General features: G+C 34.7%; 2 protein-coding genes and 1 non-coding gene across 5 annotated transcripts; 1 reads left to right on the forward strand and 2 right to left on the reverse strand.

The window, feature by feature from the left end:
• Window positions 1-463: 463 nt before the first annotated feature.
• Window positions 464-6,759, reverse strand: LOC145632230 (uncharacterized). Of its 2 annotated transcripts, none has more exons than XM_081684657.1 (5): window positions 6,443-6,759; window positions 5,544-5,644; window positions 5,234-5,347; window positions 802-885; window positions 464-652 (listed from the first exon to the last, which is right to left on the reverse strand). In XM_081684657.1, the coding sequence occupies exons 1-5, from the start codon at window positions 6,651-6,653 to the stop codon at window positions 596-598; spliced, it is 567 nt and encodes a 188-aa protein (XP_081540783.1). In that variant the 5' UTR covers window positions 6,654-6,759; the 3' UTR covers window positions 464-595. The 2 variants fall into 2 exon arrangements, with proteins under 2 accessions (XP_081540783.1, XP_081540710.1); XM_081684584.1 differs by having other exon boundaries at window positions 5,544-5,647.
• A 1,290-nt stretch (window positions 6,760-8,049) lies between these two features.
• TRNAL-AAG (transfer RNA leucine (anticodon AAG)) lies at window positions 8,050-8,130 on the forward strand. The gene has a single exon. It is a non-coding gene; the product is annotated as a tRNA-Leu (tRNA).
• Window positions 8,131-8,287: 157 nt separating this feature from the next.
• Window positions 8,288-11,345, reverse strand: LOC145632370 (DNA N(6)-methyladenine demethylase ALKBH1A-like). 2 transcript variants are annotated; one of them, XM_081684828.1, is made up of 8 exons: window positions 11,227-11,328; window positions 10,687-10,796; window positions 10,438-10,589; window positions 9,821-10,167; window positions 9,589-9,727; window positions 9,417-9,483; window positions 9,203-9,324; window positions 8,288-9,004 (listed from the first exon to the last, which is right to left on the reverse strand). In XM_081684828.1, exons 2-8 carry the CDS (start codon window positions 10,779-10,781, stop codon window positions 8,865-8,867), a joined length of 1,062 nt encoding a protein of 353 aa, XP_081540954.1. In that variant the 5' UTR covers window positions 10,782-10,796; window positions 11,227-11,328; the 3' UTR covers window positions 8,288-8,864. The 2 variants fall into 2 exon arrangements, with proteins under 2 accessions (XP_081540954.1, XP_081540888.1); XM_081684762.1 differs by having other exon boundaries at window positions 8,292-9,004; window positions 10,687-10,801; window positions 11,227-11,345.
• Between the last annotated feature and the right edge of the window lie 202 nt (window positions 11,346-11,547).

Below are 11,547 nucleotides of genomic sequence, written 5' to 3' on the forward strand. Positions count from 1 at the left end.
GTGGTTCAATGGAGTAAAGGTGTGTGTTTGAATCTTCTTCATCGCGAAGAAAGGAGGAGCATATTGCTTTTAGTTTTTCAGGCTAAACGGAAAATAAATCAGATCTCTACGCTTTAGCCCGGTTCTGAAAGAAATACTAGTACATAGGTTTCGTGTTTTGATCACTGAGAAGACTACATACACTCCTTGCTTTTCATAAAACTATCCTTTGAGGTTAACAAAGTTTATAACAACAGTTAGTTTAACATAATTAGTGTTAAACTAATACTAGAAATAGTGCAAAAGTAGTTTAAGCAATCGAGCATATATCATAATGCATCGATGATAATATGGAATAAGACTAGTTAGTTTAAGCAGTTCGGTCGCATGAGAAAAGGGAAGTATTTGTAAGCATCGATGCCCATACGAGCATTTCGTCATCTGATATAGGGAAAACAATGCCAAGGAAGATTAGGAAGGCATGTGTTTGATCGCAGCAATATACATTGATGAGTCTGTTATAAGTTACAGCATACTTCGTTTATATGTTACAGGAACTGCAGAACAATATGAATAATCTAATACTAGTATATCAAAAAGGGGAAGAAAATCTAGCCTACAGGAAGTACTTCATCCGATCATCTCTTCGCATGGCGTTGTACACAGCTTGCACCTGTATAAGCAAACATCACAATATAAATCAGCAATAATTTGTCAGCTTCTACCCATAATTCATGCACCTACTTTCAAATGGCATTGGTTATAGTCCTTATAGATCCAAATATGCAATAATTTATGTTCAAGAAAAAGAGAAAGAGTAACCTGTTCGCTAGACATGACTTCCACAGGTCCGATATTAACAGATACATACTTGCCCTTTGATGATGTTTTCTGCTTTACTTGACCCTATTAAAACCATACAAGTTTAGATAAATTTTGGCAGTAAAAAGATGTTTGGACAGAAAAGGCTAATTCATAAGCCAGACGACAACAATCAGTCAATCATGGTAAAACCACATCTTAACAAGTAAAACAACTATTTTAGACTTTAACCTCCTTGTAGCTGAAAATATGGTCTCTGTTATTAACTTGTTTTACTTTATACAGCATTCATCAAAACATAGAAAGAATGAATGAGATTGAAGCCACAATTCCCATATTAGAGTTCAAGGAAGCCAGCATCGACCACATGAGTCAACAAAAACTACTATGGGAATCATTGAATGAGAATGAAGCAACAAGCAGAATCATTGAATGAGAATGAAGCGACAAGCAGTTGGGGAAAGATTTAGAATGAAGAGGAAAAAACTGAACCAAAGAAATGTTATAAAGAACATTGACATTCGGTTATTGAGCTTCAGTGACATCACTGAGTCATATGTTGTATGTCAGTGCTAGTGTCAACAGCTATGTTAAATATTACATATCGTATAATCAGTTAATCCTAATGTCAACACTGTTACCCAAAGAGCAGGACAATAATCTTTGTGAGAAGAGGGCAAAAAGGAAAAGAAAGATTTCATGTTAAGTTGTTAACCCATTCTTGTTTAGTTGATAAAATTATCACACCGCTTCTCCCTTCTTAATCCCTCCCTTCCAACTTCCCAGCATCTATCCAAGCTTCCAACCACCCTACAACTTAATGGCATATATGCCTTTATCCCTCAACAACTATCTAAACTCGTCTCACCCTCCATTTCAGCCAAGAAAATAGTAGATGACATTGGCCAAATGCATCAATTTGATCATTACATTCATCCACCATAAAGGTCAATGCATGTTATGTGCATCACGGTTACACCAATGAACCACCTCTAGCATTACCTTTGGTTACTAGAGAGTTGCTGAATAGTGATTCCCTAATCCTCATAGGCCATAGCGAGCAGATAAAAAGTGGAAAGAAAGAATTGACATAATTCTTACATTGAATATATCCTTTAATCTCAACCAAATACCTATAGTATGCCAAAGATAATTTGAGGAAACCAGTGCTTCCATGTGAAACTCCAATCAAAGAATATTTGGTAACCATGGGAATTAGCAATGGATTTAGTACACACCACCTTTTCATAAGCTTAAGATGCAACATGTCCTAAGTTATGCTTATAGGTGTGGAAAGTCTTGTGCTTAATTTAATTTTTTAATTGGTTAACGATTTTTATTAGCAGGGTCTTCTTCAAAATTAGCATATCTAGAATACTATGTCTTATTACTTCATAATATACAGCAAAATACTATGTCTTATTTTACTTTATACCACATCTAAACAAGTAAAACAACTACGTAGTATTTTAGACATTAAACCCCCTATAGCTGAAAACACGGTCTCTGTTATTTTACTTTATACAGCATTGATGAAAACATAGAAAGAATGAATGAGATTGAAGCCACAATTCTCATATTAGATTTCAATGAAGCCAGCATTGACCACATGAGTCAACAAAAACTACTATGGGAATCATTGAATGAGAATGAAGCAACAAGCAGTTGGGGAAAGATTTAGAATGAAGAGGAAAAAACTGAACCAAAGAAAAGTTACAAAGAACATTGACATTCGGTTATTGAACTTCAGTGACATCACTGAGTCATATGTTGTATGGTAGCGTTAGTGTCAACAGCTATGTTAAATATTCCATATCATATAATTAGTTAATCCTAATGTCAACAACAATCAACATTGTTATACAAAGAGTAGGACAATAATCTTTGTGAGAAGAGGGCATAAAGGAAAAGAGTTGCCTATTCTTGTTTAGTTGGATAAAATTATTACATCGCTTCTCCACTCTCAATCTCTCCCTTCCAACTTCCCAGGATCTATCCAAGCTTCCAACCACCCTACAACTTAATGGCATATATGCCTTTCTCCCTTGACCACCATCTAAACTCATCTCATCCTCCCTTTCAGCCAAGGAAATAGTAGATGACATTGAAAAGTGGCCAAATGCATCGATTTGATCATCGGATTCAACCACCATAAAGGTCAATGCATGTTATGTGTATCACGGGTACACCAATCCTCATCTCATCCTCGAATAGCATTGCATTACCTTATGTTACTAGAGAGTTGCTGAAAATAGGGATTCCCCAATCTTCATAGGCCATAGTGAGCAAATAAAAAGTGGAAAGAAAGAATTGACATAATTCTTATATTGAATATATTTTTATATCCTTTAATCTCAACCAAATACATATAGTATAGAAAGAAATATGCCTAAGGTAATTTGAGGAAACCAGTGCTTCTATGAAACTCCAATTAAAGAATATTTGGTAACCATGGGAATTCGCAATGGATTTAGCACACACTACCTTTTCATAAGCTTAAGATGCAAAATGTCTTGAGTTATGCTTATAGCCGTTATAGGTGTGGAAAATCTTGTGCTTAATTTTTTTTTTTAATTGGTTAATGATTTTTATTAGCAAGGCCTTCTTCAAAGCTACTCCCTCCATGTCCCATAATATAGTTCCTATTTGTGTTTTTTCACGGTATTTGAGAAATAGGAGGAAAAAGTAATAAAGTACATTAATAAAGTGATAAGCATAATCATAGACTAAAGTTGGAGAGTGAAAATGAAAAAAAGTACAAGGCATGTGCAAAATTCAAGGGTAAATTAGGAAGTACAAGGCATGTAAAATTAAAAAAGTGAGGGTTTGATGGTCTTTACATACTATCCAAAAATAGAAACAGGAACAACATTTTGGTTTTTCCAAAATAGTAAAACAGAAACTACATTATGGGACAGAGGGAGTAGCATATCTAGAATTCTTTGGAACTACCAATGATTAATTCACTTGGTCATGTTTGAGCGACTAGAATATATGTAAGCAAGCAAGAAAAGAGCCCCCCATCAAAATTGCCCAGCATCATATTTCAATAAAACATGTTACCCAGCCAAAACTCTAAAGGTCATGATTTATCATTAATTCTCACAAGATTATGCCTAAATTCAGTGTTTATCAAATATTCAATTTCAATACAGTACCCAACTATTATGGATTTATGAGTATATTTTTGTGGTAAAAGTGTGATTATTCTATTAACCCTCAAGACTATCCATTTTATGATAGAATAAGGCAGAGATGTGCATCTGTTTCCAGATACTAAATGGGGATTTTTTAAAGGGAGAGGGGGGGGGGGGGGGGGGGGGGGGGGGAATCCTTATAGAGGTCAGTTTTGAACATGACCTAATAGCCATCCACCACCCCCCCCCCCCCCCCAACAAAAAAACAAAAAAAAAAAAAAAAAAACCCAAAAATAAAAAGGTTAAGAGGCTTTGGAAGAGCTATGTTCCACCCAGGACCCCAGGTAGACATTTTCTTTAACGTAGATACGTTCGATTATGACTAACGATGGTAGGATGGGTCCGAGTTCAGTCTTACATGACACATTCACACACAAAAAGATAGAGAAAAAAGGAACGGCGTCTAAGGATCATTGGAAGCAGGTATAGCTTCCTGCAAACAACTCTACAAAACCAGTAAAGACGACAGAGTTGGCTTCCAAAAGCAATTTCTCACCCCTAGTCCCTTTCTTCCTCTCACTAATCACAATCAGGCCTCCTATGTCATCAGCACACTAGTAAATTGTTTCAAATAATATTATGTACTATCTACTAAAGCATAATTTCTTACCAATTCACATTACATGTAAGCTTAAAATCAACATAGAGATCTGCTCCCAAGCCTCCCATTCACATAAACAAACTATGTATGGTTGTCAAAAGTATTGAAATTTTAACACACTTGGGGTAAGGATCCAACATATAACCTTTGTTACCCAAAAATTGAAGGTCCTAACCAATATGCTGAAATAATACTCACAGTTGATTTTAAGCATCATAGATCTAGAAAGAAGGAAGTTTTGAAGAGATGCTTCCCAACCAAGTTGCTTTTCATTAAGAAAGTATTGACCGGGCAACCACACGAAACTTATAGGTATTTGTCACCAAGGCTTTCGTAGCATATCAGATAAACATGCTTCCTCAACTTTTAACAGGTGCAAATTGATGTCGGTAACCCTATATGCTTACCACATCACATTGATATAAATATATCTTTGGCGGACCAAGGTGATATCTACATACAAAGAATGAATTATGAAGGCACATTTCTTGTACATACTACAGTATATCCACATATAAGGCCATAACAAAGAGCACAACAAAAATAGACATCAACTGTCTCATTAGAAACTATTGCAATGTTACTAACTCTTAATTAATCAGCAATCAGTGTAGTTCTTATTAGTAAGAGTTACCTCAGGGATGGGTTGTTGAAGGACTGATTCAACAGCTACAACCATAGAATGCACAAAGTCATCACCACCAGTTCCAATAGCTGTAAATCCCCTAATTGTAGGGTATGAGTTCACCTACCATACAAATGAAAACAATTACAATATCAGCCCTATAATAGACTCATCACATTCCATTTCCATAATCAAAACAGGTACACAGGCAAGCAGAATAACTGCATCCTGCACTATAACTTCGTAACAGCATTCAATGGCCATGATGGCAGAAAGTAGAAAGTAGAAAGAATTCAAGGAAAACAATATAAAATAATACCTTTTGATCAAGAGCCAGCCATTCATTGGTAGAATCATCTGCTACTGTCCCTCCAATGACAACATTTGTAGTTTGTCCAACCCTTCCTTCCGTCTTTGAGACTTCTGAAACAAACACGAAAAAGTGTACACATATTTATACTCCAATTACTTAAAGGCAATGCAACTCAATAAAAGTAACAAGAGTCGGGTTCATACAACTATCGATAATTAGAAAACTATATCCAGTTCGCATACTGAACCTAAGTACATATCATTACACCAACTATCGCAGAATCACATAACAGATGACATGAGTTAAAATAAATATATTGGCACAGTTGGTTAAGCTAAGCAAATCCTATTCAAGTAGTCGATTAATCTTCTATTCTAGGCACCGGAGTTCATTAGACTAGCATGTATGCATTACTTAATCAATTGTGTATTCTGCTTAGTAAATAGTTTGATCCCATCAAATGTCACTCCAATATAAATACGCATATCATAAAAGGGTACATGTCCAAGCGCCACAACCAGTTATTTACAAGATAAAAATACATACTACTGATTTATAATCAACTGTCATTTCTGTCAAGTGTCCATAGCTTACGAATGAAAGAAAATTTAAACAAGGGTATTTAAAGTGAAATGACGATTCTAATTGATAAAAGGAGTTATCCTTTTAAGCTAGAATGCCATTAATTCTTAAAGTAAAGCACTTTACATCCTAATTTTCACAAATAGCATCCAATTCCATGAAAATCAACTAAATTCATCAAGCATAAAACTTAATTAAACACTTAAACATCAAAAGTAACAAACTTTGACATAATATGAATCAATAATCAAATCAACACACTAATTCACGAATACCCACTTCAAAAAATCAAAAACCCAGAAATAAAAAGATAAATATCACACCTGAAATGGCTTTAAGCACAGCTTCTTGAGGTGGGTCCTGGTCATCCTGAGAAGAGCAATTGAGCCGGTGGGTTCGGGTAACCCGATAATTCGAACCCATGTTCAGATGTTGGACCTTCAAAGGGCCAGAAGGAGGAAACCGGTTGGATGAAGATGGAAGCAGCCATGGCTCGGTAGAGAATATGGTTCGCAGCACCATTCTGCACGCCATGTGTTCGACGTTTTGCTTCTATCAGTTAAATTCTATCAAAGCTTTTTCAGTTTTTCTCTCTCTTGTTTGATTCTTTTTATCTTTTTTGGTGTTTTTTTTTTTTTTTTTTTTTTTGCGGTTGTATTTTTCTCCCACATATTTATACGTGCGATTTTAGAAAACAACACTCAGTTTATCCAAAAAATTGGGAATTCCAAACCCATGTACCGGAACAACTTTGCTTCTCTCGGAACTTGTTTTCATCGCCTGATAGCAGAGGTGTTAAAAACTAACTCGATTAATCTAATTCTAAATTCTATTAAAAATACATTTAATTTATATTTTACGGAGTAATTTTTATGGACACAATAATTTTGGATGATTCAAATTTTTAATATACATGACCTAATCGAATCCAACTTATCCCTATTCTGTTCAGCTTATTTTCGGTTCAGCTCAATTCAGTTTAGTTCTGTTCCTAATTTCCTTCAATCATAAACAATTCATTTCAACTCTATTCAATTCAGCCCTAATTAATTCAAATCAGTTCAATTGTTTTTAGTAAATTAGAGCAGACCCTAAAACACTAGATTTGACACATCTACTTATAGGAAGTATGTGTTATGGTCTGATAATAGATTTTCTAATTTATTTTTATTTGATATGGTTTAATTTTATAAAATTTTTACCTTATTTTATTATTATGTATCAATAAAATAGGCAAGTGATATTTTGTTACATTCGTCTACTTGTGTGCTTTTTAAATATGTAACTAGCCTTCTGACCCGTACAATGCACGGGTTATTCATAAAAAATTGCATTGAAAGATGAATTAGGAAATATCAATAAGCTACTATGGCTATAATGTGTGATCAAAAATATGATTAAAGAAATTTAATTTTTGAAATTGTAATTGAAATGGGGATTAAATAAGGGAGGGGTTAAAATTAAAAAGAGAAAAGGATGGAGGGGTTAAAATTAAAGAGAGAAAAGCAAAAGGTTGAATTAAAGAGGGGAGATGAAGATGAAATGTACATGGAAGATAATCATGGTTTTGAAATATACTGGCTACCCAACTATTGTAGTTGGGTATGTACATGGAAGATGAAGCATATAAGTTTAATGAAAGAATTAAAGAAATGTAGTGTAATAAAAAAAATTAATTAATAATGTAAGAAGACATGTGGCATATGGATTAGAGAAAAATATATTGAACTCTAATAGGATGGAGACATGTGTTTTCCTTAGTTATAGTTTTTAAATACTAAGTATAGATATAGATATAGATTTTTGCACATGTAAGTTTTAATGATACGGAATTAAAGATATTTATAAAGATATGATTCTTTCTCAACAAAGAAAAGTGATCTTAATTAAATAATATCAAGTAAATATTGGATTGATGAATATCAAACACGTTGAGATGGCCGAGTTGGTCTAAGGCGCCAGATTAAGGTTCTGGTCCGAAAGGGCGTGGGTTCAAATCCCACTCTCAACATTATTTTTTTTTCTTTTTCTTTTTTAAAAAAAAAACAGAGAGCAGATAACAATTTCCTGTTGACAATTTTACGATTTCCTGCTGACAATTTTTTGCACAAGAATTAAGGATAGTATGCTACCAATTCGATGAATGAAATGTGCAAATACATGAAACAAATAAATGTATACTCAAAATTGACTCCTTTCGTGTTTACACTGAATCACTGCATAAATTTCAAAAATGTTCCTAACTAAAGAGTTTGTATATGGAACCATCAACACAAGAAAATTGTGGTACTAGTGCTAATATCCTAAAAGCATTGCTCTCTACTTTCAAGCTCTTTGTCAAAAGGGAAGATTCTGTCCAGTTACCGGATAGCGAAAGAGGAAAATTACAGGGGGAAAATATATAAATAGTGAGTATACCAATAACCCCTTTGGTCCAATCGCTGGAGAGGAGGCCACCTCCTTTGCCCTTGATAAATGTCGCATTCTATATTAATACTTCGTATATTGAAGATTGAGGAGGCCAAAGTCATCACTATGTATGCCCACAATCCAGAGAAACAATAAAGACTTCCAAAGTTTCAATGTAGAAGAACGAGTTTTTGCAGGACATTTTTCGAAGCATTGCAACTTTCGGTTCGGTCATGATCTTGTTGAGTGTAAGCTATCTTGGTGGCGTCCAAAAAAGGAGCCAAGGGTGTTGATGGTTCAAAGAGTCAAACTAAGATATCTGGCAGTGGATAAAAGTTAATAGACTTGTCGGATGTTGATATTAATTCTTGAAGATGTGATATAATCCACGACACAACGGTCGTCTTCAGTTGAGAGGTGCTTTTCCAAGGATGCAATTTCAGAGTGTTCCCTGTCAGCAAAGATGCGGGGCACCCCTGCCACATAGAAGATGAAGATGAACAAAAAGACGGTGGTTAGATAGTTGAGACTATACACCATGAATATTTGGGGTGAACATCTCATAAAATGGCTGAAGATTTATAGTCATATGAAAGTTCACTGCTTCACTTTTACAACTAATGCAAGCATTGCACGAAGATTGTAAAAATTAGGACAGAGGATGCCATGCTTACCATGAAAACATTCCCTAGCTTCTCCAGCCATCAGCACAACATCACCACTTCGTAGGAACATTGCCAAGGGTTCATCATCTCTAGACTTCCCACCAAGAAGAAATATAGCTTTACAACCCAAACTGAGAAACAAATGAAAGTAGAAAGTTCAACTTGCTGCTATAGTAAATTTTTTAAGAGCAATACTAGAATTGACAAGGCCGTAGCATAAGACCTCATGCTAACTATAGGTTTAGTCCAATCTAATTCCATGTCATCAAGGTGTCCGCCAAGGGTGTCCCCTGAAAAGCGGAAAGCAGGAGGTCTCAGAGTCAAAAACCATGGGAGTTCAAAGTTAGCCACACCAAAAGTATAATAAAAAGAACATTGAACATATTTCTCGATACCTGATGCAAAGTAGTTCACAATAGCGGCTTCTGGCTTGAAAACATCCCCAGAAGGCATAGCAGGCACAGCCAACTTCTTAACCAGTTGACAAAGTTCAGTTGGAATCTTGTTATGTGGTAGAGAAACATCATAATTGCGCTGTATCATGAAAATATATTAGCCTGAGATTAAACCATCAAGAAAACTAAAAGTGCCATGCTACAAGCTAAGTTAAATGATGTGAATGGTCACCTTTGACCAATCAAACTGCAATCCAAGTGTACTCCACCGCAACTTCCGTAGAAGCGCTGATGCCAAGATTGAATTCCCACCATATCCCTTCAAGGAAACATTTCCCATCTTATCGCAAAATTTCCATCTTTGAGCCTGTCCATTGCTCAATGACTCTGATTCTTTTGGTGAATGTTCGTCTTCAACTAGGATTTTCTCTCCTTTAGTGGCAGCAAACAAATCTTTTATAGGACCATAATGCGCATTATGGTTTGTCCGATTGGGAGGTTGAGGGAAGCTCATCAAGCTTTCCTTTATCCATTGACACTGTTGTTCCACACTCAATGCTCCAGGAATAAAATAAAAGCCTACATTAGAAAGAACAATTAAGTTTCAGGGGGCCTAGTTTCTAGGTACAGTAGAAGCATATTTGAAATTTATGCTTATTAGTTTCCATCGAGAATACAAACTTAAGAGTAATAACACTATTCCGTACAGTATTCCGTAATAAACACTAGAAGCAAGGAAGCAACTCCTAAATTTCGAATGCAGTTTATGTGTTACAGTTTTCCCTCTAATGCATAAGCAGCCTCACTAAGCAATCATATCAAAGCATCAATCATAACACAAGTTCTTACCCGGGCAGTTGTCAAGACGAATAACAGGACAATCAAACCCCTCCTCAATTACATGAAACCCATTTGGTGTTTCACCGGTTTGATTGAAAGTGTCCATTATCGACTTGAAATCCACTACCTCAGATAAATCTACTGGTCTCGGCTGCTTCTTCCTAAAACAATAGCAATCAAATCAAAAACCTTCAACCCCACAATAATCCAGAATAACAAAAATTTGATCACACATTGATATCAAGAAAAGACGAGTACTTTCTCGAGTTTTGATCATAATAGAGCTTATACTTCTTCTCCGCTCTACGAAACGCAGTTCTATCAACATCGTCGTTGACTCCATCACCATACATTTGATTCCAAGCTTACTACCCTAATTAACAGAACAATTCAGCAACACCCTCTTCATCAGCAAGAAATGTAGTTGATTTGACATCAAAAATTCCACTTATAATTTACTCATTTATTATAATTTCTAATTGCATCACAAAAACCTACTCATGTAATCATGTCCATCTATATCACTGAAACAAAATCAAAAACTTGCCTATAAATATATGTAAAATGTAACCAGCTAAATTCGAACATATGAAAAACAAATCTCAATTAAATATCGAATATCACATGCAATTCAAACATTCTAGTATTCTACGAACCAAAATTTAAAAATCCAAATTTAGGGATAAAAAATTGAAACCCTAACACGCAAAAATTAATTAGAAGTTGATAAATTTAGGCCACAATTTCTCAACGATTAACTAGAAATCTATAAAATTATCAAATTTAAGGACAAATTACCTTGGAGTAGCAGTGAGATCAATCCAGTAGGCAGTAGGGTGGGTAAAGGTGAAGTTTTAGCGCTTCAAAACCAAACCAAATTATCATTTTCTTCCTTCTTATTTTATTTTCACCTTTATTTTTATTTTTTTTTAAATTAGAGTTGCATCTAATTGTTCTCTATGTAATTGTTTTTTTTTTTTTTTTTTTCAAACATGTTCTCTATGTAATTGTTAGACTTATTAATGCATATTATTGGATGTAAATGTAAATTTTTTTAAAAGATTTCACTAATGTGTAATTAAAAATATTGATAATGTTCTTTCAAAAAAAAAATATTGA

The sequence above is a fragment of the Chenopodium album genome, chromosome 1 (genome assembly GCF_948465745.1).
Source record: "Chenopodium album chromosome 1, dcCheAlbu1.1, whole genome shotgun sequence".
In the NCBI taxonomy this organism is placed as follows: Eukaryota; Viridiplantae; Streptophyta; class Magnoliopsida; order Caryophyllales; family Amaranthaceae; genus Chenopodium; species Chenopodium album.

What these genes read in the sequence shown, in the direction of transcription:
- LOC145632230 (XM_081684584.1), bottom strand. Translation starts at nt 6,653, where the DNA reads ATGGCGTGCAGAATGGTGCTGCGAACCATATTCTCTACCGAGCCATGG. An exon ending in TGTGCTTAAAGCCATTTCAG is followed by an intron (nt 5,648 to 6,442) that starts GTGTGATATTTA and finishes TGTTTGTTTCAG; the next exon opens with AAGTCTCAAAGACGGAAGGA. An exon ending in AAGTCATGTCTAGCGAACAG is followed by an intron (nt 653 to 801) that starts GTTACTCTTTCT and finishes TTGCTTATACAG; the next exon opens with GTGCAAGCTGTGTACAACGC.
- LOC145632370 (XM_081684828.1), bottom strand. Translation starts at nt 10,781, where the DNA reads ATGTATGGTGATGGAGTCAACGACGATGTTGATAGAACTGCGTTTCGT. An exon ending in TGCAGTTTGATTGGTCAAAG is followed by an intron (nt 9,728 to 9,820) that starts GTGACCATTCAC and finishes TTCATGATACAG; the next exon opens with CGCAATTATGATGTTTCTCT. An exon ending in AAACCTATAGTTAGCATGAG is followed by an intron (nt 9,325 to 9,416) that starts GTCTTATGCTAC and finishes TTTGTTTCTCAG; the next exon opens with TTTGGGTTGTAAAGCTATAT.